Raw genomic sequence first — 25,744 nt, 5'->3', positions numbered from 1 at the left:
TGGTTCTGCCCCACAAGCCTGGGAAGGGATACTACACTGAGTACACACTAGTGAACCCCCTGGAGAAGAGGAACACTGTGCCTTACATGAAATACACTCTTTGCCTGACATACTGTAACAGTGACAGAACAGACACACAGGAAAAGGTTAAATGCCCAATTAACCCACAAAGAGCCCTTCCAGGGAGACACAGAGAGAGTTTGGAACCAGCACATGGAGCTTATCGCTAAATGCCAAGCTTAGCTGGGTCGCAGACTAAGTACCTAGATTAGGGACTTAGTACACTAATAATTGCTCCCCCCCTGCTACGACCCCCTGGTACCGCTGAGGTAATCTGGAGTCTCTCCGGAGGAGCTGTGCGTCCCTGTCAGTCAGCGTTTGTGTCAGCTGCAGTAGGGAAAATGGCGCTTGTGAGCTGCTGGCTCCGCTCAAAGTGAAGCCCCGCCCCTTCATTAGCGCACGGTCTTCCCGCTCTTCTTTATACTGGCTGTATGTGTCTAAGTGCATAAATGGATACAGACTCCTTTTATGGCTTTGTTGCCAGTCTGGGTACTGTGTCCGATGTTCAGCGTCTGTGTCTGTCCACAGTCGGGAAATGCGGTCCACCCCATTTAGAAGCCGTGCGTCTCTGTACCCTCATGCCGCCATAATGGCCGGCGACCCGCTAACTGGGACGCCAGCTTAGTACTCATCACTGTTCATTATGCTGGCTCTGTTATGGGTGGCAGCGTGCTGTGGGAATGTACGCTCGCCGTGGTGGGGCTTGCAAATAGTTCCCTCAGGAGCTAGTGTCCTGTCAGCGGGGAACGGGACCATTAACCCTGAGAAAGGTTGGGCCATCCCACCCTCCTAGGTCCCACGAAACAGGCAGGCTGGTGCCATCCAGTCCTGCCTAAAAATAACAAACTCAGAAAATAAATGCTGAAAACTCTTCAGGAGCTTCCAGAGACGTGACCGGCTCCTCTGGGCACATTTTCTAAACGGAGTCTGGTAGGAAGGGCATAGAGGGAGGATCCAGCACACCTAATCAAACTTTTATAGTGCCCATGGATCCTAGTGGACCTGTCTATACCCCATGGTACTAAATGGATTCCCAGTATCCCCTAGGACGTAAGAGAAAAATTGTCTCTTTGGGCCAATAAAACATGTAAAAAAATTTCAACTCGATCGGTTAATATCTTTTATTGGAAGCAGAGACCTGAATTTTGGAAATTTTTGTTAAAAAAAATACAAAAATTGTAATGTTTTCTGAGGCTCTTGTTTTCAGCTGTTCTGTCTTCAATAGCGTTATTTGTGATTTAATTGAAAGCAAAACCACTCTGTGATTTTCTGGTGCTGGAACAGTTTGATTTATGAGATAAGATTGCCATGTGTGCAGCTCTTCGGCCACCTTTTGATGTAACAAAGTGGCCAAGAACCCACCACGTGGAGGTGGCTGCATGTTGAATTCCATTTATTTTATTTTATTTTTACACATTTTATATTAGAAAAAAACTAACCATAGCTCTACTTATTGCATGATCCATCTAGCGCTAACGGACACTCTTACAGAGGATATTGGCTTTTGTTGCAACAGTGTGACAGGGATAGTAGGAGAATTCCTAGTTTCTGTACCCGACAACTTTTCTTTGAGCTCCTGGTTCAGTACGTTCTTGAGAACTGGCGGAGTCACAATTTGAACAGAGGACCAATCGATCATTCTGTGGTAGTCCCCAGTAAAAAAAAAAAAAAAGATTTTCGGCAGAACATAGGGGGTAATTCCGAGTTGTCCGCTCGTTGCCGATTTTCGCTATATTGCGATTAGTCACTTACTGCGCATGCGCAAGGTTTGCAGAGCGCATGCGCTTAGTTATTTTACACAAAAGTTAGGTATTTTACTCACGGCATAACAAGGATTTTTCATCGTTCTGGTGATCGTACTGTGATTGACAGGAAGTGGGTGTTTCTGGGCGGAAACTTGCCGTTTTCTGGGAGTGTGCGAAAAAACGCTGGCGTTTCTGGGAAAAATGCGGGAGTGTCTGAAGAAACGGGGGAGTGTCTGGGCGAACGCTGGGTGTGTTTGTGACGTCAAACCAGGAACGAAACTGACTGAACTGATCGCAATGGCTGAGTAAGTCTGGAGCTACTCAGAAACTGCTAAGAAATTTCTATTCGCAATTCTGCAAATCTTTCGTTCGTAATTCTGCTAAGCTAAGATACACTCCCAGAGGGCGGCGGCTTAGCGTGTGCAATGCTGCTAAAAGCAGCTAGCGAGCGAACAACTCGGAATGAGGGCCCATAGCTCGGTACATTTTTGCGTCCGCCAATCCCAGCGTCCGTCCCTCTGGCTTTTACAATTTTACTTAATACTTCTTAATGAACTTCGAGCCTCTCATCTGTCAGCATGGCTAAAAGCTCATTTTCCAGGAGAGTGAAAAAAGCATTTTGGGCAATCGAAGCGCCAACAATACGTAAGTACTTCTGGCATAGGTATCGGGTCTTCTGGATAAACTCAAAGATATACAGTACAGTATACACGCGAGGGGTGTGCAATAAGTTTCTAGATGTGCAGTGCACAGGTAGAGCAGACACAATCTGTCTGGTTGTGAACTGTAATTTCTGAATAAAGAACTGTGAAATGTCAAGGCACAGAACCGTATATAACACCAAAGAAGCAGTAGCGTATTTACTGCTAGGCAACAAGGCAGCCGATTAGGGTCTGGCGGGTCCAAGGGACCCACTGATAGGGCTGTATTATGTAGGGCAGCTGCATGTGTGATTGCGCTATCAAGGCTAGCCGAATACTTCCGGGCCCGCCTCACCCTTATGCATTCAGAAGTGCCCTCTGTCCGCTACGAAATCATGCTGCCATACTCAGGGCTGGATAAACACTGGGGCGGGTGCAGCATGAAGTGCCAGGTACAGGGATGACACTTTTTTTTCCCTGTCATCTCCAGCGCCGGCTGTCCTGTCAACACACTGCCAGGCCCATAACGGTGGTGCGGTCACAAGACAGTCATCTGGGGTTCAAGGCACAGCATGGGCACCACATCAGCTGCACACTATAGCCCGGGACCCGTCTTCAGCTATTCTTGCTGCCCCTGTATCCTCTAAAGGATGGAGAGGTACAATAATCATTTTGCAGAGAGGAGGGGCACAATGCAGAACATACAGATGAGGGGCTATAGATGGGAGGGGGGCTTAGTGCAACAAATACAGATATAGGGGGATGAGAAAAATACAGATCATGCAAACAGAGGGACACATACAGACATGGAAGGACATAAGACAAGACAAATGGGGGGAAAAAAATTAAGATGGAAAGACTACTCTAAATATAATATACTGTACATAATGATTGCAGTAGTTATATTAATATAAAGGAGTTGAGAACCCCTGGTTTAGGGAAGGGGAGTGAATGAATGAGTGAGTCAGTCAGTGTTATTTCTTTGTTGGAGGTGTGGGGTTGGGGGTTAATAGTGAAAGGTATTTCAGTGTTTGGAAATGGTATCTGTAAGTTGTAGTGGGAAGGGAGTACTGTAAATAGCACTGATAGGCGAGAGGTATAGCAGTGGGTGGGTGGTGTATTTGTTGAGGGGTATGTGCGATGAGTGAGGTAGTGTTGTACAGGCAGCAACAATTACCACCTGTGTGCACTGACAATGTCTGTGGGGATCTGTGCGTTTTCACCCAGCGGGCAATAAGGTCTGAACTGCACAGTGCGCATGTGCATGCTAGAGATGCTATCGACATCTCAGCCCAGCGGCCTCTCCTCACTGACAGGAGATGAGTGCTGCAGGATAATATAGCACTGCAGCACCCGGCTCCTGTCACTGTGCAGTAGACAGTAATTTTGTATCACCCCCTGGAAGGGTGACACCCAGATGCGGCTTAATACCCCTTGTGAAGCCTCTGTATTGCTGCAAATTAAGTTTAGTTATTGTGTTTTGAATGTTTGAAGAAAAAAAACATTAATAATTTTATTTTTATTTCATTTATACTTTGTTTTTGCATGATGTGACTTACATTCCATATTTCCACCCATTATGTACAAGCTATAAAGTTTCTGGGAAAACGTAGGGTCCATTTTTACTGCTAGAGCTAAGTTGGTCAGCGGGCCTGTAGCCACTAAAGAAACCTAAAAAGACAGAAGAAAGAAAAATGTATATTATGTACATTTACCACATTTATTACTACTAATACACAGCAACTGTAGTCAAATACAGATGTGTCCTCTGCAGTCAGGCCAAAAAGCTCTTCTTAACGCACCAGGGGCCTAATACAGACCTGATTGTAGCAGCAAATTTGTAGGCAGATGGGCAAAACCATGTGAACTGCAGGATAAGAATAAAATAATACACTCTAAAGGCAGCCGTCTGAGCGGGCGGGGCTAATCGCGGCATTTAGCACTGCCCCCTACCTGCAGCCCATCCAATCGCAGTCATTTCCTCCTCTTGGGGGTGGGGCCTTATGATATCTCAGTTGCCTGCTGCGTCTCCTCTCCGGGCTTCTCCCGGAAATGAGACTTGAAAGGTAGGCATGTATGTTAGGCCCCAGGTCCTGTGTGACGTGGCTTGCACGGAGGGTCTTTTTCGCTCCATTGTGCATCTTAGTCACACAAATGAAACAACTGGATACAACAAAACTGTGTAACAAGACTGCACTGATCAATTTGATATGCCACACTTGTGTAAAACCCCACTGGTACTAGGTATGCAAAATCTGCAGTCACTGTGTATAGTGCATCACACTTACTCTGCCCCGGCTTGTCATGGGTTCAGGCACAGATACCAGAGGGTCCCCTGAATAATCAGGTGTTTAATTACAGGTGCATTGTGGGAGTGGACTACAGGTGTCGGTGCAGCGCATAAAGAATTGGGCGCCAGGCCATCTCATAAAACAGCATAAAGTTTATTTTAACATCAAACAGGGATATTGCAGGAATAACTTGTGTACACTCCTCCAGCACAAAGCATAACGGTTACAGTGGATCACATATCAGGGCACCTCCTTCAGCGCTTCACATAGTCGCAGCGGCATATATATATATATATATATATATATATATATATATGGAGAACATCAGTACATACCAGGGCATTCTGTGACCAGTAGTGCTACACATCAGGTAACCGTCTTTCTCTCTTTTACTTAGCGAGGATTCTTTTCCATGGGGGGCTTTTAATCACGCCGCGTGGCTTTCCGACCACTTCACCCAGATACCTCTCGAGACTCACACCTTTAGCACACTTTTCTCCTGGCATCACCCTTTCACTGGATTCTGAATACTGCTGCTCTCACACTGCGATGTCTCCCTCTGTCAGGTGCCTTGCTGTGGCTGGCTTCTCTCCCCACATACACATGTAGGGAGTCCTCACTGGGACTACATCTTTCTGGCTATTCCACCACACTTCTGCTAGTTAATACACGTGCTTCTCCTGCTAACACTTCCTGCTTCTGGGCTGCAAAGATAACACACACTACTCACTGCTCACACTCTGCTCACTGTCTGCTCACTGTCTGCTGCAGGACAACCTTTTTATAACCTTGCATTCCCAGGGACACATTCCATCTGGGATTTCCCGCTCTAAGTCTGCAAATGGGTGAGTCATGCCCTTTGCATTTTGCAGGCTGATCTGTATTGCTGTGAGCTGGGCTGTTAACTCCTTCTGTGCTACAAGCTGTAGGCTGCTGGCTCAGTTCTATATTACACAGCCATGCTGGCACCTGTAGTGCCACAGTTGATTTGTGCTTGCAGTTCCAGGGTATTACACTTGTATATTTGTGTGCAAATGAGTCTGAATCTGTATAATAAGTGCTACGATGCAGCAGCCACATTTTGTTTCCACACTAAGTTCCGTTGAGCTTCATCTAGGCCTTTGTGCATACTGTATTTAAAATGAACTCCTGTGTGGTCAAAATCGCAGACCAGTGTATCTGATACAGATTAAGTGGTGTTTCGCTGTGTCTGCTGTGCGAATAAGATGCAATTTTTTTGAAAAGTATGGTTCTGGCATATAGAGAACTCACAACTTTGTCAGTTTGTAAACATAAGCTTTTCGTATGTGTATGTCTATATTTGACATCTCCATATAAGAATATACTAGTGATGAGCGGATTCGGTTTTACTCGGTTTTACTCGGTTCTCAAAACCGAATCTTATTGGCTCACTGATGTCACGTGTTTTGGATAGCCGATAAGATTCGGTTTTGAGAACCGAGTAAAACCGAATCCGCTCATCACTAGAATATACAGTATGCCTGGTTTTCTAAAAGATGAGGGGAATTTTTTACCAGACATAAAACATTTTCAGGCTTTTATTCCTTCTATTTCAGCTTTTGAACTGAAAGTTTAAGTCAGTAACACAGCTGACCTGAACCGGAAGCCTCCAGAGGGATAAGTAATCCTTATCACTTTAAATATTTTTTGCCATGGCAGTTAGGCATTGGTCAACTACTCTGCCAATAAAATAATGGCAGTACGTAATGATAACGAAGACTATGAAAGATAGAGCCCAGAGTCCTTATAGCCAAATTCTGGATCAATTAACTGTTAAAGGCAGAAGACCTTGCTAGGGCGACTCTAGGGGTCTCATGTAATACCCCTTTCACACCGCCAATTCCGGATCCCACCCGGGAATTGGAAACGGGTCCTTCCCGGGTGGGATCCGGCATTGGACGCTGGTGCTGGCTTCCCCAACTCGGCAATATGTGGGGCTGGTTGCCATAGCAGCAGAAGGCGGAGGCAGCGCTGGGAGATGAGATCATCCCCGTACCACCTCTCCCTGTTGTAGTGAACAGGTACTCGGTTGCATCGACCCAGGAGCCCGTTTACGTTGCCATTGACCCAGTATTCAACCCGGGAATAACACTGCTTTATTCCCAGGTTGAATTCTCGGGTCAGGCGAGCCGGGATTTTCGACATGGCGCTTTCACACCGCACGCTGACCCGTGTCGACCCAGCAATATGCCGGGTCGATACCGGGTTATTTGTGCGGTGTGAAAGGGGTATTACTGGTCGAGTGTTTCCGAACAGTATGTTGTAAAAATATCAGCCATAAAGGGCAATACTGAGCAATAGCACATATTTGAGGATCATGAGATTAGTGCTTTAATTCAAAGTATAAAACAGAATAAACTGGCGACTGCAGATAAATTGAGAATGCAACAGGGCATTATAGAATTCTGTTGAAAATGCATAATCTGCACAGCGGGGGTCATTCCGAGTTGTTCGCTCGTTATTTTTTTTGCTAAGGAGCGATTAGTTGCAAACTGCGCATGCGCATTGTACGCAGCTCGCCTGCGCCAAGTAAATTAGCACAAAAGTTTGGTATTTTACTCACCGCGTAACAAAGTTTTTTCATCGCTCTGCTGATCGTAGTGTGATTGACAGGAAGTGGGTGTTTCTGGGCGGAAACTGGCCGTTTTATGGGAGTGTGCGGAAAAATGCAGGCGTGCTAATTGAAAACGCAGGAGTGTCTGCAGAAACGGGGGAGTGGCTGGGCGAACGCTGGGTGTGTTTGTGACGTCAAACCAGGAACGAAAAGGACTGAGCTCATCGCACTGGCAGAGTAAGTCTGGAGCTACTCAGAAACTGCAGGGTAATCGTTACGAGAAAATTAGCGAACCCTTCGTTAGCAAATCTGCTATGCTAAGATACACTCCCAATAGGCGTAGGCTTAGCGTGTGCAATGCTGCTATAAGCAGCTAACGAGCGAACAACTCGGAATCACCCCCAGCAAACCTGACAATGCAGAATTTAGGGCTGCTCAAGAGCACACAGACAATGGACATCTTAACCAGTGACGTGCGGTGAGGTCAATGATTGGGGAGGCACTGGCTAATAACAGAACTTGATTTACACCAACATACAGCTAGGGGGTATTATCCCCTCTCCCCAACCCCCTAATCCTCCCTTTCCAATCCCATAGCCTAACCTTAACCTCCCCCTATAGTGCCTAACCCTAACATCTGTGCAGCATTGCCTAATCTCCCCCGCAGCCTAACCCTAACCCTCTCCGTGGGTGCCTAACCCCCCTCCCTGCAGCCTAACCCTAACCCTCTCCGTGGGTGCCTAACGCTCCTCCATGCAGCCTAACCCTAACCTCCCCCTATAGTGCCCAACCCTAACATCCCTGCAGCATTGCCTAAACCTAACCCCCCTCCCCACTGACTAAACTTAACTCTCCCTCCCCCGCAGCGCTACCCTAACCCTCTCCGTGGGTGCTTAACCCCCCTCCCTGCAGCCTAACCCTAACCTCCCTGGGGGGAGGGGAGGCTAAACTAACCCTGCTGACCCTAAAACTATCGGTGGCACTATACTTACATAGGTCGGGACGCCAACTGTCGGGGTTTGGACGTCTGTATCATGACCAAATCGGATTTCTGGCAACGGCATTGTGGCGGGGGCAGGATCCCGACTGTCAGTAAACTAACCGCATTCCCTACCAGTGAGCTTGACATACAGTACAGTAGGTGACCAGGCCAAATCGGGCCATATTGCAGCATTTATATTTAACTCTTATAATATACTGTACCATCCGTTTTTACAACATCTTCACAACAACACTTAAGGGCCTTACACACTGGACGATTTTCAGCCGAGGTGCCTGACCGCCGATACTGCCGACGGATGCCCCGGCGGCAAGGGGGGGGTGACGGGGGAGTGACGTTTCTTCACTCCCCCGTCACCCGGCCCAATAGCCCTGTATGCTAATATGGACGATATTGTCCATATTGGCTTGCACGCATAAACGACACGGCACCAATGATGAACGAGCGCGGGGTCGCACATCGTTCATCGTTGGTAAATACACACTGAAATATATTTTAGTGGTAATCGGCCAGTGTGTAGGGCCCGTTACTCAGGACTTGCAGTGCCAGTGACCAAACAAAAACTGGAACAGAATAGAACGGAGTACAAATATAAGAAATTAATGAGTACTCCAATGTACAGGACAACAAGTAAAGAGCCCCAGCATCCGTCTTCCTCCCACCCCCAGCCAGGGCTGTGCTGCTGCTGCTGCATGTGTGTGGGAATGGAGGAGGTATCACTAACACACAGCCACAGGCAGCAGCTGAGGGCTGGGAAACTAAAGGCTATAGCAGACAGTGACACGCAGCCTGCTCCTGCCATAGCCCTGACCCTGACAGCAGCAGCCTGACCCTACTGTCCGTGGCTATAGTAGCCATGTGCAGGAAACCGGAGGTCCCCACTCCCCCCTGATAACAGTGCTACCCATGCTGTAGTGCACCCTGACAGCTCACCTCACCATCTGTAAAACGACCAGCACCTGGAGAGAGGGAGATCCGGACTCAGCACAGGAGAGTGCATCAGGAAACAGTCACAGTCACTGGCCAATCAAATCTGCCTCACTGACAGGGGCGGGCTCTGAGGTGGGATGCAGGCACTCCCCTGTCACTGAGGCAGATCTGCTGCTGCCTCTACTGCATGTTTTTTCAATGGGCTTTTCCTGCCCTCCGTTTGGCCACGCCCCCTGCCCGCCCCCCAGCTCGGACACTTTACCATTGTCAGTGGGAGGCAGCGGTCTCAGCTGCCTCCCACCCACCGTTGGCTGTGTTTCCACACAGCAAATATGATTAGAAAAATGCAAAGAGGATAATTATGACACAGGACGTGTTATAAATATCTTCTTTGTATTACTGCAGTCATTATGACAGGGGAGGCACTGCCTCCCCTGCCTCCCCTGACTGCACGTCCCTGATCTTAACATAGCTGAAAATGATCTGGTCAGACACTGCAAATCATCCTTACCCATGTTCTTAGCAAAATGATGAGTGCATATGTGGTGCCATCCTACAGGATTCTAAAAACCTGAGTGAAAGGTTCTGACCATTCTGTAATGTTGTGGAGCACATTCCCCTGGCACTGTTTGGGTGCAGATAATTTCCTTAAGAAAACAATTTCATTATACAGTATGTACAACTTCTTCTGATGTTACTGAATTATTTTTTCTGATGGGAATATGACTCTTCCAAGATGATGATTTCCCAATGCAGAGAGCATGTCTGGTCATCCAATGTTTTGAGAAGCCTGATATATGCAGATGTCATGGCCTTTCTAAGCCAACAGACGGAACCCAACAAAGCGTTTATGGAATATTCTGGAAGATCCCATGTTCAATCACCATCAACCAGGCACACATTGACTGACTTTCTTGGGGAAGAATGGTGCTGCATCCCTTCTGCACCCACTTACAGACACTGATAGACAATGCCATTGCATATGTCATACCGACTGCATTTAGCAGCTCATATCCCTATAAACTGACTTTACAGTACTGTATATTATTTTTTTTGTCCACCACTGTATTTTATATTCAAATGCATAAACTACTGTATAATTTAATTCCCCTTCATAAATCTTAGTGCCTCTAAATACTAATAGTTACCTTGCCAGGATGCTCAGATACCAGTCGTGTCATTGCATCAACAGCATGTTCTTTTTGAAGGTGTTCCAAGCCAGGAGAATAAGGATCAGGTACATCCCCTAGACCATCTTCACCATGAAAATAGGACGCGTGAATGCTATGTCCTAGGATTCCTATAGCTGCTCCTCTATAGACTGGAATCTAGAAAAGGAAACAAAAAAGTTATTATACTGGGCTTTTGGCATATTGTAATATTAAGGCAACCTACTGTGCTGTACTTTTCTAAAATGCATCAGTGAAGACTATGACACCATGTTGATCACCATATCATTCTGCCCTTTTTAAATAAACATCTGTCTTGCTTTGAAGGTCAGGGGCAATAATAACTGATTCATCAGATTCTCTTTATGGATAATATGAAAATAGTCATTTGGTCAAATTCTGCAAAACTGTGTCTCCATCCTTCAATCGGGATCAAGAGCTGCGTTTTTTGTAAATGTATTCACATACACATACTGTACACGTAATCACATATATTTGCATACTTTTATATACAGTATTTACTCTACAGATCTCTAGTGAGAATGTGCATGGATCACTTTGTCCTTAGTTTGTAAGAACATCAGAGCGGAAGACATGTCTTCTACTTACCTCCAGAAAGGACTGCGATTACCTTTAATTCACAATAATTCTAGGTTTCTTGCACCACTACCCATTGCCTACATACACTAAACTGCTGGTGAGCTGTATAACACCCCGCTCCAATCCATGAAAATCAGTGTGTAACAGTGAGCATGGCTGTACGCAGGGCAAGTGTAAATATAGTTGGTGCCCTAGGCAAAACCCTCAGCCCTCAGACCGCCTCTCCCCCCCCCCCCCCAAAAAAAAAAAAACTCCATCTTTGCATGTGTGACCCCTGCAGATAATGTATCTATTGTTATAATCAAAAAGGAAATGTATATGATATTGCTAAATATGCTCCCATATGTTATTTGCCCAACATGGGTGGTCATTCCAAGTTGATCGCTCGTTATTTTTTTCCCCCAATGGAGCGATTAGTCGCTAATGCGCATGCGCAATGTCCGCAGTGCGACTGCGCCAAGTAAATTTGCTATTAAGTTAGGTATTTTACTCACGGCATTACGAGGTTTTTTTCTTCGTTCTGGTGATCGTAGTGTGATTGACAGGAAGTGGGTGTTTCTGGGCGGAAACTAGCCGTTTTATGGGTGTGTGCGAAATACGCTGCCGTTTCTGTGAAAAACGCGGGAGTGTCTGAAGAAACGGGGGAGTGTCTGGGCGAACGCTGGGTGTGTTTGTGACGTCAAACCAGGAACGAAACTGACTGAACTGATCGCAGTGGCAGAGTAAGTCTCGAACTACTCAGAAACTGCTAAGAACTGTCTATTCGCAAATCTGCTAATCTTTCGTTCGCAAATCTACTATGCTAAGATTCACTCCCAGTAGGCGGCGGCTTAGCGTGTGCAAAGCTGCTAAAAGCAGCTTGCGAGCGAACTACTCGGAATGAGGGCCATGGTTTGTACTAGGTGGACTCTGCAGCAGCCCCAAGATGCTGATGTCCTAGGCAGCTGCCTAAACCTGCCTAATGGTAGCGCTGTAACTGCTATCTAAGACCACTGGTTACGTAACTGGGATGTTCATAGTTGGAGTCGCCCGCTGGTATGTGCCTATATATAACTTGCAATATCAAACACCTGCACACACATCACGAACGGGTGGTCTTCTGTATGCCGAATGTCGGGATCCCGGCGCACAGTATACCGGCGCCGGAATCCCGACACCCGGCATACCGACAACTATTCTCCCTCGTGGGGGTCCACGACCCCCCTGGAGAGAGAATAAAATAGTGTGGCGCGCGTAGCGCGCCACCGTGCCCGCAGCGAGCCCGCAAGGGGCTCCTTTGCGCTCGCCACGCTGTCGGTATGCTGGCGGTCGGGCTCCTGGCGCCCAGCATACCGGCGCCGGGAGCCCGACCGCCAGCATACCGACAGCGTACGGCATACCGTACGACACCCATCACGAACAGCTACACAGTTTTGTTTGTAGGAAGCATGAAACCAGGAGCTTTACTCATATAGGGTTTATCAATCTAAAAGGTGCAGAGAATTATACAACGTGGAAGTTTGCTATAGACATGCAATTGAAGCGTGAAAGGCTATTGAAGGTCACTGTAGAACTAGATGCAGATTCAAACCCAGATGATGTAGAGAGAGCCATGGGTACTCTTGGTTTAAGAGTGGAACAATATCTGAATTATATAATACATGCAGAGATGTCAGCTAAACACATATGGACAACATTACAGAAAGCATACCAAGATCTCATGAGAATACACTGAAGATGTGTATTGTAAATAGTGATGAGCGGGTTCGGTTTCCGAGAAACCGAACCCCCCCGAACTTCACCCTTTTTAGACGGGTCCGAGCCATACTCGGATTCTCCCGTATGGCTCGATTAACCCGAGCGCGCCCGAACGTCATCATCCCGCTGTCGGATTCTTGCGAGATTCGGATTCTATATAAGCAGCCGCGCGTCGCCGCCATTTTCACACGTGCATTGAGATTGATAGGGAGAGGACGTGGCTGGCGTCCTCTCCGTTTATATAGTTATATACTACACAGTTGATCTGATTGCTTAGCTTATTGTGGGGAGGATTGGGGAGCAGCTGTTAGGAGGAGTACAGTGCAGAGTTTTGCTAATAGTGACCACCAGTTTTTTATCCGTTCTCTGCCTGAAAAAAACATTCCATACCATATCTGTGCTCAGTGTGCTGCATGATATATCTGTGCTGAGTGCTCACACTGCTTAATTGTGGGGACTGGGGAGCAGCTATAGCAGGTGTACAGTGCACAGTTTTGCTGACAGTGACCACCAGTATACGTTTGTCTGCCTGAAAAACACTCCTGTGGTGTCTTTTTTTTTATACTATAAACGCAGTCTGCCGACAGTGTCCACCAGGTCCATTATACTGTATATAGCAGTACGGTAGGCCACTGCTGTACCTACCTCTGTGTCATCACTCGTCGTCCATAAGTAAACTAAGTATCCATCCATCTATATTGTATACCTGTGGTGTCTTTTTTTCTTTATACTATAAACGCAGTCTGCTGACAGTGTCCACCAGGTCCATTATACTGTATATAGCAGTACGGTAGGCCACTGCTGTACCTACCTCTGTGTCGTCACTCGTCGTCCATAAGTATACTAAGTATCCATCCATCTACATTGTATACCTGTGGTGTCTTTTTTTCTTTATACTATAAACGCAGTCTGCTGACAGTGTCCACCAGGTCCATTATACTGTATATAGCAGTACGGTAGGCCACTGCTGTACCTACCTCTGTGTCGTCACTCGTCGTCCATAAGTATACTAAGTATCCATCCATCTACATTGTATACCTGTGGTGTCTTTTTTTCTTTATACTATAAACGCAGTCTGCTGACAGTGTCCACCAGGTCCATTATACTGTATATAGCAGTACGGTAGGCCACTGCTGTACCTACCTCTGTGTCGTCACTCGTCGTCCATAAGTATACTAAGTATCCATCCATCTACATTGTATACCTGTGGTGTCTTTTTTTCTTTATACTATAAACGCAGTCTGCTGACAGGGTCCACCAGGTCCATTATACTGTATATAGCAGTACGGTAGGCCACTGCTGTACCTACCTCTGTGTCGTCACTCGTCGTCCATAAGTATACTAAGTATCCATCCATCTACATTGTATACCTGTGGTGTCTTTTTCTCTTTATACTATAAATGCAGTCTGCTGACAGTGTCCACCAGGTCCATTATACTGTATATAGCAGTACGGTAGGCCACTGCTGTACCTACCTCTGTGTCGTCACTCGTCGTCCATAAGTATACTAAGTATCCATCCATCTACATTGTATACCTGTGGTGTCTTTTTTTCTTTATACTATAAACGCAGTCTGCTGACAGTGTCCACCAGGTCCATTATACTGTATATAGCAGTACGGTAGGCCACTGCTGTACCTACCTCTGTGTCATCACTCGTCGTCCATAAGTATACTAAGTATCCATCCATCTACATTGTATACCTGTGGTGTCTTTTTTTCTTTATACTATAAACGCAGTCTGCTGACAGTGTCCACCAGGTCCATTATACTGTATATAGCAGTACGGTAGGCCACTGCTGTACCTACCTCTGTGTCGTCACTCGTCGTCCATAAGTATACTATCCATCCATCTACATTGTATACCTGTGGTGTCTTTTTTTCTTTATACTATAAACGCAGTCTGCCGACAGTGTCCACCAGGTCCATTATACTGTATATAGCAGTACGGTAGGCCACTGCTGTACCTACCTCTGTGTCGTCACTCGTCGTCCATAAGTATACTAAGTATCCATCCATCTACATTGTTTACCTGTGGTGTCTTTTTTTCTTTATACTATAAACGCAGTCTGCTGACAGTGTCCACCAGGTCCATTATACTGTATATAGCAGTACGGTAGGCCACTGCTGTACCTACCTCTGTGTCGTCACTCGTCGTCCATAAGTATACTAAGTATCCATCCATCTACATTGTATACCTGTGGTGTCTTTTTTCATTATACTATAAACGCAGTCTGCTGACAGTGTCCACCAGGTCCATTATACTGTATATAGCAGTACGGTAGGCCACTGCTGTACCTACCTCTGTGTCGTCACTCGTCGTCCATAAGTATACTAAGTATCCATCCATCTACATTGTATACCTGTGGTGCCTTTTAGTTGTGCGCATTAAAATATGGAGAACAAAAATGTGGAGGTTAAAAAAATAGGGAAAAATCAAGATCCACTTCCACCTCGTGCTGAAGCTGCTGCCACTAGTCATGGCCGAGACGATGAAATGCCATCAACGTCGTCTGCCAAGGCCGATGCCCAATGTCATAGTACAGAGCATGTAAAATCCAAAACACAAAAGATCAGTAAAATGACCCAAAAATCAAAATTAAAAGCGTCTGAGGAGACGCGTAAACTTGCCAATATGCCATTTACGACACGGAGTGGCAAGGAACGGCTGAGGCCCTGGCCTATGTTCATGGCTAGTGGTTCAGCTTCACATGAGGATGGAAGCACTCATCCTCTCGCTAGAAAAAAGAAAAGACTTAAGCTGGCAAAAGCACAGCAAAGAACTGTGCGTTCTTCGAAATCACAAATCCCCAAGGAGAGTCCAATTGTGTTGGTTGCGATGCCTGACCTTCCCATCACTGGACGGGAAGAGCTTGCGCCTTCCACCATTTGCACGCCCCCTGCAAGTGCTGGAAGGAGCACCCGCAGTCCAGTTCCTGATAGTCAAATTGAAGATGTCAGTTTTGAAGTACACCAGGATGAGGATATGGGTGTTGCTGGCGCTGGGGAGGAAATTGACAAGGAGGATTCTGATGGTGAGGTGGTTTGTTTAAGTCAGGCACCCGGGGAGACGCCTGTTGTCCGTGGGAGGAATATGGCCATTGACATGCCTGGTCAAAATACAAAAAAAATCAGCTCTTCGGTGTGGAATTATTTCAACACAAATGCGGACAACAGGTGTCAAGCCGTGTGTTGCCTTTGTCAAGCTGTAATAAGTAGGGGTAAGGACGTTAACCACCTCGGAACATCCTCCCTTATACGTCACCTGCAGCGCATTCATCATAAGTCAGTGACAAGTTCAAAAACTTTGGGCGACAGCGGAAGCAGTCCACTGACCACTAAATCCCTTCCTCTTGTAACCAAGCTCCTGCAAACCACACCACCAACTCCCTCAGTGTCAATTTCCTCCTTACCCAGGAAAGCCAATAGTCCTGCAGGCCATGTCACTGGCAAGTCTGACGAGTCCTCTCCTGCCTGGGATTCCTCCGATGCATCCTTGAGTGTAACGCCTACTGCTGCTGGCGCTGCTGTTGTTGCTGCTGGGAGTCGATCGTCATCCCAGAGGGGAAGTCGGAAGACCACTTGTACTACTTCCAGTAAGCAATTGACTGTCCAACAGTCCTTTGCGAGGAAGATGAAATATCACAGCAGTCATCCTGCTGCAAAGCGGATAACTGAGGCCTTGGCAGCCTGGGCGGTGAGAAACGTGGTTCCGGTATCCATCGTTAATTCAGAGCCAACTAGAGACTTGATTGAGGTACTGTGTCCCCGGTACCAAATACCATCTAGGTTCAATTTCTCTAGGCAGGCGATACCGAAAATGTACACAGACGTCAGAAAAAGACTCACCAGTGTCCTAAAAAATGCAGTTGTACCCAATGTCCACTTAACCACGGACATGTGGACAAGTGGAGCAGGGCAGACTCAGGACTATATGACTGTGACAGCCCACTGGGTAGATGTATTGCCTCCCGCTGCAAGAACAGCAGCGGCGGCACCAGTAGCAGCATCTCGCAAATGCCAAATCGTTCCTAGGCAGGCTACGCTTTGTATCACCGCTTTCCAGAATACGCACACAGCTGAAAACCTCTTACGGCAACTGAGGAAGATCATCGCAGAATAGCTTACCCCAATTGGACTCTCCTGGGGATTTGTGACATCGGACAACGCCACCAATATTGTGCGTGCATTACATCTGGGCAAATTCCAGCACGTCCCATGTTTTGCACATACATTGAATTTGGTGGTGCAGAATTATTTAAAAAACGACAGGGGCGTGCAAGAGATGCTGTCGGTGGCCCGAAGAATTGTGGGCCACTTTCGGCGTTCAGGCACCGCGTACAGAAGACTGGAGCACCACCAAACACACCTGAACCTGCCCTGCCATCATCTGAAGCAGGAGGTGGTAACGAGGTGGAATTCAACCCTCTATATGCTTCAGAGGATGGAGGAGCAGCAAAAGGCCATTCAAGCCTATACATCTGGCCACGATATAGGCAAAGGAGGTGAAATGCACCTGTCTCAAGCGCAGTGCAGAATGATTTCAACGTTGTGCAAGGTTCTGCAACCCTTTGAACTTGCCACACGTGAAGTCAGTTCAGACACTGCCAGCCTGAGTCAGGTCATTCCCCTCATCAGGCTTTTGCAGAAGAAGCTGGAGACATTGAAGGAGGAGCTAAAACAAAGCGATTCCGCTAGGCATGTGGGACTTGTGGATGGAGCCCTTCATTTGCTTAACCAGGATTCACGGGTGGTCAATCTGTTGAAATCAGAGCACTACATTTTGGCCACCGTGCTCGATCCTAGATTTAAAACCTACGTTGTATCTTTCTTTCCGGCAGACACAAGTCTGCAGGGGTTCAAAGACCTGCTGGTGAGAAAATTGTCAAGTCAAGCGGAACGTGACCCGTCAACAGCTCCTCCTTCACATTCTCCTGCAACTGGGGGTGCGAGGAAAAGGCTAAGAATTCCGAGCCCACCCGCTGGCGGTGATGCAGGGCAGTCTGGAGCGAGTGCTGACATCTGGTCCGGACTGAAGGATCTGCCAACGATTACTGACATGTCGTCTACTGTCACTGCATATGATTCTCTCACCATTGAATGAATGGTGGAGGATTATATGAGTGACCGCATCCAAGTAGGCACGTCAGACAGTCCGTACGTATACTGGCAGGAAAAAGAGGCAATTTGGAGGCCCTTGCAGAAACTGGCTTTATTCTACCTAAGTTGCCCTCCCTCCAGTGTGTACTCCGAAAGAGTGTTTAGTGCAGCCGCTCACCTAGTCAGCAATCGGCGTACGAGGTTACTTCCAGAAAATGTGGAGAAGATGATGTTCATTAAAATGAATTATAATCAATTCCTCCGTGGAGACATTCACCAGCAGCAATTGCCTCCAGAAAGTACACGGGGACCTGAGATGGTAGATTCCAGTGGGGACGAATTAATAATCTGTGAGGAGGGGGATGTACACAGTGAAAGGGGTGATGAGTCGGACGATGAGGAGGAGGTGGACATCTTGCCTCTGTAGAGACAGTTTGTGCAAGGAGAGATTGATTGCTTCTTTTTTGGTGGGGGCCCAAACCAACCAGTCATTTCAGTCACAGTCGTGTGGCAGACCCTGTCACTGAAATGATGGGTTCGTTAAAGTGTGCATGTCCTGTTTATACAACATAAGAGTGGGTGGGAGGGCCCAAGGACAATTCCATCTTGCACCTCTTTTTTCTTTCATTTTTCTTTGCATCATGTGCTGTTTGGGGAGTATTTTTTGAAGGGCCATCCTGCGTGACACTGCAGTGCCACTCCTAGATGGGCCAGATGTTTGTGTCGGCCACTAGGGTCGCTTAGCTTAGTCACACAGCTACCTCATTGCGCCTCTTTTTTTCTTTGCGTCATGTGCTGTTTGGGGAGTATTTTTTGAAGGGCCATCCTGCGTGACACTGCAGTGCCACTCCTAGATGGGCCAGATGTTTGTGTCGGCCACTTGGGTCGCTTATCTTAGTCACACAGCTACCTCATTGCGCCTCTTTTTTTCTTTGCATCATGTGCTGTTTGGGGAGTATTTTTTTGAAGGGCCATCCTGCGTGACACTGCAGTGCCACTCCTAGATGGGCCAGGTGTTTGTGTCGGCCACTTGTGTTGCTTAGCTTAGTCACACAGCTACCTCATTGCGCCTCTTTTTTTCTTTGCATCATGTGCTGTTTGGGGACAATTTTTTTGAAGGGCCATCCTGTCTGACACTGCAGTGCCACTCCTAGATGGGCCAGGTGTTTGTGTCGGCCACTTGGGTCGCTTAGCTTAGCCATCCAGCGACCTCGGTGCAAATTTTAGGACTAAAAATAATATTGTGAGATGTGAGGTGTTCAGAATAGACTGAAAATGAGTGGAAATTATGGTTATTGAGGTTAATAATACTATGGGATCAAAATGACCCCCAAATTCTATGATGTAAGCTGTTTTTTGAAAAAAACACCCGAATCCAAAACACACCCGAATCCGACAAAAAAATTTCGGTGAGGTTTTGCCAAAACGCGTCCGAACCCAAAACACGGCCGCGGAACCGAACCCAAAACCAAAACCCGAAAAATTTCCGGTGCACATCACTAATTGTAAAACACCAAATTGAGTGAATGCAGCAATATAAGTGATTACATATACAAAATAATTTCTATTTCTCAGCAATTAATGCCTGTTGGAGTACAAATAGGTGTTGAAGAGATCGCTACAGCGATGTTACAGAACTTGACGCCTAAGTTCAACTTCCTAGTTACGGCATTGGAAGCAAACACAGCAAAATTAACCACAGACACAATCAAGTAAAGTTATTACGGTTCCAAGAATGTGTGCCGTATAAGACAAATGCTGAGACTACTGTATTACATACAAAAAACGAAAAAGTACTAATCTTGCAAAAGACACCTGTATTTAATAACAAGTGGTTATTCATATTAGTGATTGCTTCACCGGCAAATAATAGTGGGCCCGATTCATATGCATTCACAATGCTGTTACAGCGGCTATATTTTAAAACTGCAAGGCAATGCAAGTGTATCACCCGCCCACAAGTGAACAGAGATTCCCACCAAAGCCATCACAACATGCTCAGCAACTGCGATGCAGATGTGGGGAACATCGACTCCATGAGAGCCTCCACGGTCCCGCAGTAAATAGCCACGGGAGCTGGAACTCTGGAGCCATGTTTTATGCATACGAGATCGCAATCATGTGCCGGAACACGCCCTGAAAATGGTCACAACACACATGCGTTTTTGTACACACTTCCAGTTACCTCCCCCAAATGGCCTCTTGCTGTTAATCAATCTGCGATTAGCTCATCACTGCGCGTGGCCACGTACCTTGGTGCGTGTACACTGCGGCCACAACGCATGCACACACTGCTGATAATTGCTCATTTGCGACACCATATAAATTATGACCACATCTAAATCAGACCACTGTGTGCACAGGCCACCCTCACCCTGCATGAAAGAGAGCCATGTTATTGACCAATATGTTGATGTGTGAAAGAGGGAACGGGTCAAAGAACACTCTCAGAGCATCAAACAAGCAGCAGCAACTCATTGCAAAGACCGAATGTAATTGCCCCTGATTTGCAAAAGCTGACATGAGTCTGACGAGATAGTCATTACATTTCAAGTGGCTATTAGTTTACAGGTAATACCAGGTTGGTTTTGGCTTTAAAAAAATTGCAACTTTAAATCCAGTGATCTAGTATCTCGCTGGATCGCATCGGATCCCGCAAATTGTGGGCTATTACATCTGGATCCTAGTGGTAGTCAGATATAAAAACTAGGATTAGAAAAGTAATAAAAGTAAATAATAATATAAAGTTTAAAAAAAGGTTTGACGGAAAAAGTAAGCTGTACCTTATATTGTACAGTATATTTATATTGGGGGGAATTTTACCAAAAGTAATGGCTTTTCAAACTGCCAAATTTACTAAAAATTAGAGATGTGCACTTGAAATTTTTCGGGTTTTGTGTTTTGGTTTTGGGTTCGGTTCCGCGGCCATGTTTTGGGTTCGACCGCGTTTTGGCAAAACCTCACCGAATTTTTTTTGTCGGATTCGGGTGTGTTTTGGATTCGGGTGTTTTTTTCAAAAAACACTAAAAAACAGCTTAAATCATAGAATTTGGGGGTCATTTTGATCCCAAAGTATTATTAACCTCAAAAACCATAATTTCCACTCATTTTCAGTCTATTCTGAATACCTCACAATATTATTTTTAGTCCTAAAATTTGCACCGAGGTCGCTGGATGACTAAGCTAAGCGACCCTAGTGGCCGACACAAACACCTGGCCCATCTAGGAGTGGCACTGCAGTGTCACGCAGGATGGCCCTTCCAAAAAACACTCCCCAAACAGCACATGACGCAAAGAAGAAAAAAAGAGGCGCAATGAGGTAGCTGTGTGAGTAAGATAAGCGACCCTAGTGGCCGACACAAACACCTGGCCCATCTAGGAGTGGCACTGCAGTGTCACGCAGGATGGCCCTTCCAAAAAACACTCCCCAAACAGCACATGACGCAAAGAAGAAAAAAAGAGGCGCAATGAGGTAGCTGTGTGAGTAAGATAAGCGACCCTAGTGGCCGACACAAACACCTGGCCCATCTAGGAGTGGCACTGCAGTGGCACGCAGGATGGCCCTTCCAAAAAACACTCCCCAAACAGCACATGACGCAAAGAAAAATGAAAGAAAAAAGAGGTGCAAGATGGAATTGTCCTTGGGCCCTCCCACCCACCCTTATGTTGTATAAACAGGACATGCACACTTTAACCAACCCATCATTTCAGTGACAGGGTCTGCCACACGACTGTGACTGAAATGACGGGTTGGTTTGGACCCCCACCGAAAAAGAAGCAATTAATCTCTCCTTGCACAAACTGGCTCTACAGAGGCAAGATGTCCACCTCATCATCATCCTCCGATATATCACCGTGTACATCCCGCTCCTCACAGATTATCAATTCGTCCCCACTGGAATCCACCATCTCAGCTCCCTGTGTACTACTTTGTGGAGGCAATTGCTGCTGGTCAATGTCTCCACGGAGGAATTGATTATAATTCATTTTAATGAACATCATCTTCTCCACATTTTCTGGAAGTAACCTCGTACGCCGATTGCTGACAAGGTGAGCGGCGGCACTAAACACTCTTTCGGAGTACACACTTGTGGGAGGGCAACTTAGGTAGAATAAAGCCAGTTTGTGCAAGGGCCTCCAAATTGCCTCTTTTTCCTGCCAGTATAAGTACGGACTGTCTGACGTGCCTACTTGGATGCGGTCACTCATATAATCCTCCACCATTCTTTCAATGGGGAGAGAATCATATGCAGTGACAGTAGACGACATGTCCGTAATCGTTGTCAGGTCCTTCAGTCCGGACCAGATGTCAGCATCAGCAGTCGCTCCAGACTGTCCTGCATCACCGCCAGCGGGTGGGCTCGGAATTCTGAGCCTTTTCCTCGCACCCCCAGTTGCGGGAGAATGTGAAGGAGGAGATGTTGACAGGTCGCGTTCCGCTTGACTTGACAATTTTGTCACCAGCAGGTCTTTGAACCCCAGCAGACTTGTGTCTGCCGGAAAGAGAGATCCAAGGTAGGTTTTAAATCTAGGATCGAGCACGGTGGCCAAAATGTAGTGCTCTGATTTCAACAGATTGACCACCCGTGAATCCTTGTTAAGTGAATTAAGGGCTCCATCCACAAGTCCCACATGCCTAGCGGAATCGCTCCCTTTTAGCTCCTCCTTCAATGCCTCCAGCTTCTTCTGCAAAAGCCTGATGAGGGGAATGACCTGACTCAGGCTGGCAGTGTCTGAACTGACTTCACGTGTGGCAAGTTCAAAAGGTTGCAGAACCTTGCACAACGTTGAAATCATTCCCCACTGCGCTTGAGACAGGTACATTCCACCTCCTATATCGTGCTCAATTGTATAGGCTTGAATGGCCTTTTGCTGCTCCTCCAACCTCTGAAGCATATATAGGGTTGAATTCCACCTCGTTACCACTTCTTGCTTCAGATGATGGCAGGGCAGGTTCAGGCGTTTTTGGTGGTGCTCCAGTCTTCTGTACGTGGTGCCTGTCCTCCGAAAGTGTCCCGCAATTCTTCTGGCCACCGACAGCATCTCTTGCACGCCCCTGTCGTTTTTTAAAAAATTCTGCACCACCAAATTCAAGGTATGTGCAAAACATGGGACGTGCTGGAATTTGCCCATATTTAATGCACACACAATATTGCTGGCCACAGGAGAGTCCAATTGGGGTAAGCCATTCCGCGATGATCTCCCTCAGTTGCCGTAAGAGGTTTTCAGCTGTGTGCGTATTCTGGAAACCGGTGATACAAAGCGTAGCCTGCCTAGGAAAGAGTTGGCGTTTGTGAGATGCTGCTACTGGTGCCGCCGCTGCTGTTCTTGCGGCGGGCGTCCATACATCTACCCAGTGGGCTGTCACAGTCATATAGTCCTGACCCTGCCCTGCTCCACTTGTCCACATGTCCGTGGTTAAGTGGACATTGGGTACAACTGCATTTTTTAGGACACTGGTGAGTCTTTTTCTGACGTCCGTGTACATTCTCGGTATCGCCTGCCTAGAGAAGTGGAACCTAGATGGTATTTGGTAACGGGGGCACACTACCTCAAGAAATTGTCTAGTTCCCTGTGAACTAACGGCGGATACCGGACGCACGTCTAACACCAACATAGTTGTCAAGGCCTCAGTTATCCGCTTTGCAACAGGATGACTGCTGTGATATTTCATCTTCCTCGCAAAGGACTGTTGGACAGTCAATTGCTTGGTGGAAGTAGTAAAAGTGGGCTTACGACTTCCCCTCTGGGATGACCATCGACTCCCAGCAGCAACAACAGCAGCGCCAGCAGCAGTAGGCGTTACACGCAAGGATGCATCGGAGGAATCCCAGGCAGGAGAGGACTCGTCAGAATTGCCAGTGACATGGCCTGCAGGACTATTGGCATTCCTGGGGAAGGAGGAAATTGACACTGAGGGAGTTGGTGGGGTGGTTTGCGTGAGCTTGGTTACAAGAGGAAGGGATTTACTGGTCAGTGGACTGCTTCCGCTGTCGCCCAAAGTTTTTGAACTTGTCACTGACTTATGATGAATGCGCTGCAGGTGACGTATAAGGGAGGATGTTCCGAGGTGGTTAACGTCCTTACCCCTACTTATTACAGCTTGACAAAGGCAACACACGGCTTGACAAATGTTGTCCGCATTTCTGGTGAAATACTTCCACACCGAAGAGCTGATTTTTTTGGTATTTTCACCAGGCATGTCAATGGCCCTATTCCTCCCACGGACAACAGGTGTCTCCCCGGGTGCCTGACTTAAACAAACCACCTCACCATCAGAATCCTCCTGGTCAATTTCCTCCCCAGCGCCAGCAACACCCATATCCTCCTCATCCTGGTGTACTTCAACACTGACATCTTCAATCTGACTATCAGGAACTGGACTGCGGGTGCTCCCTTCCAGCACTTGCAGGGGGCGTGCAAATGGTGGAAGGCGCATGCTCTTCACGTCCAGTGTTGGGAAGGTCAGGCATCGCAACCGACACAATTGGACTCTCCTTGTGGATTTGGGATTTCGAAGAATGCACAGTTCTTTGCGGTGCTTTTGCCAGCTTGAGTCTTTTCAGTTTTCTAGCGAGAGGCTGAGTGCTTCCATCCTCATGTGAAGCTGAACCACTAGCCATGAACATAGGCCAGGGCCTCAGCCGTTCCTTGCCACTCCGTGTGGTAAATGGCATATTGGCAAGTTTACGCTTCTCCTCCGACAATTTTATTTTAGATTTTGGAGTCCTTTTTTTACTGATATTTGGTGTTTTGGATTTTACATGCTCTGTACTATGACATTGGGCATCGGCCTTGGCAGACGACGTTGCTGGCATTTCATCGTCTCGGCCATGACTAGTGGCAGCAGCTTCAGCACGAGGTGGAAGTGGATCTTGATCTTTCCCTAATTTTGGAACCTCAACATTTTTGTTCTCCATATTTTAATAGGCACCTCAGGTAAACAATGGAGATGGATGGATACTAGTATACTTATGGATGGACCAGCGACTGCCGACACAGAGGTAGCTACAGCCGTGGACTACCGTACTGTGTCTGCTGCTAATATAGACTGGATGATAATGAGATGAAATTAATATATATATATATAATATCACTAGTACTGCAGCCGGACAGGTATATATATTTATTATGTAATGACTGATGACGGACCTGCTGGACACTGTCAGCTCAGCAGCACCGCAGACTGCTACAGTAAGCTACTATAGTAGTATGTATAAAGAAGAAGAAAGAAAAAAAAAAAAAACACGGGTAGGTGGTATACAATTATGGATGGACCAGCGACTGCCGACACAGAGGTAGCTACAGCCGTGGACTACCGTACTGTGTCTGCTGCTAATATAGACTGGATGATAATGAGATGAAATTAATATATATATATATATATATAATAAGAATTTACTTACCGATAATTCTATTTCTCGGAGTCCGTAGTGGATGCTGGGGTTCCTGAAAGGACCATGGGGAATAGCGGCTCCGCAGGAGACAGGGCACAAAAAGTAAAGCTTTAGGATCAGGTGGTGTGCACTGGCTCCTCCCCCTATGACCCTCCTCCAAGCCTCAGTTAGGTACTGTGCCCGGACGAGCGTACACAATAAGGAAGGATTTATGAATCCCGGGTAAGACTCATACCAGCCACACCAATCACACTGTACAACCTGTGATCTGAACCCAGTTAACAGTATGATAACAGCGGAGCCTCTGAAAAGATGGCTCACAACAATAATAACCCGATTTTTGTAACTATGTACAAGTAATGCAGATAATCCGCACTTGGGATGGGCGCCCAGCATCCACTACGGACTCCGAGAAATAGAATTATCGGTAAGTAAATTCTTATTTTCTCTATCGTCCTAGTGGATGCTGGGGTTCCTGAAAGGACCATGGGGATTATACCA

At 46.7% G+C, this 25,744-nt stretch overlaps 1 protein-coding gene across 4 annotated transcripts in view; it reads right to left on the bottom strand.

The window, feature by feature from the left end:
* LOC134927911 (pyrimidine-specific ribonucleoside hydrolase RihA-like) overlaps positions 1–25,744 on the bottom strand; it is a 210,965-nt gene that overhangs the window by 17,206 nt on the left and 168,015 nt on the right. For all 4 annotated transcript variants that reach the window (XM_063923021.1, XM_063923022.1, XM_063923024.1 and 1 more), the window contains exons 3-4: positions 10,391–10,570; positions 4,006–4,117 (exon numbers count right to left, since the gene is read on the bottom strand). In XM_063923021.1, the coding sequence (XP_063779091.1) occupies positions 4,006–4,117; positions 10,391–10,570 (292 nt within the window). The remainder of the gene's footprint in view (positions 1–4,005; positions 4,118–10,390; positions 10,571–25,744) is intronic.

This window comes from Pseudophryne corroboree, chromosome 5, assembly GCF_028390025.1.
Source record: "Pseudophryne corroboree isolate aPseCor3 chromosome 5, aPseCor3.hap2, whole genome shotgun sequence".
NCBI classification, from domain to species: domain Eukaryota; kingdom Metazoa; phylum Chordata; class Amphibia; order Anura; family Myobatrachidae; genus Pseudophryne; species Pseudophryne corroboree.
Note: the sequence above shows the minus strand (reverse complement) of the source record. Positions and strands in the feature narration are given on the sequence as shown.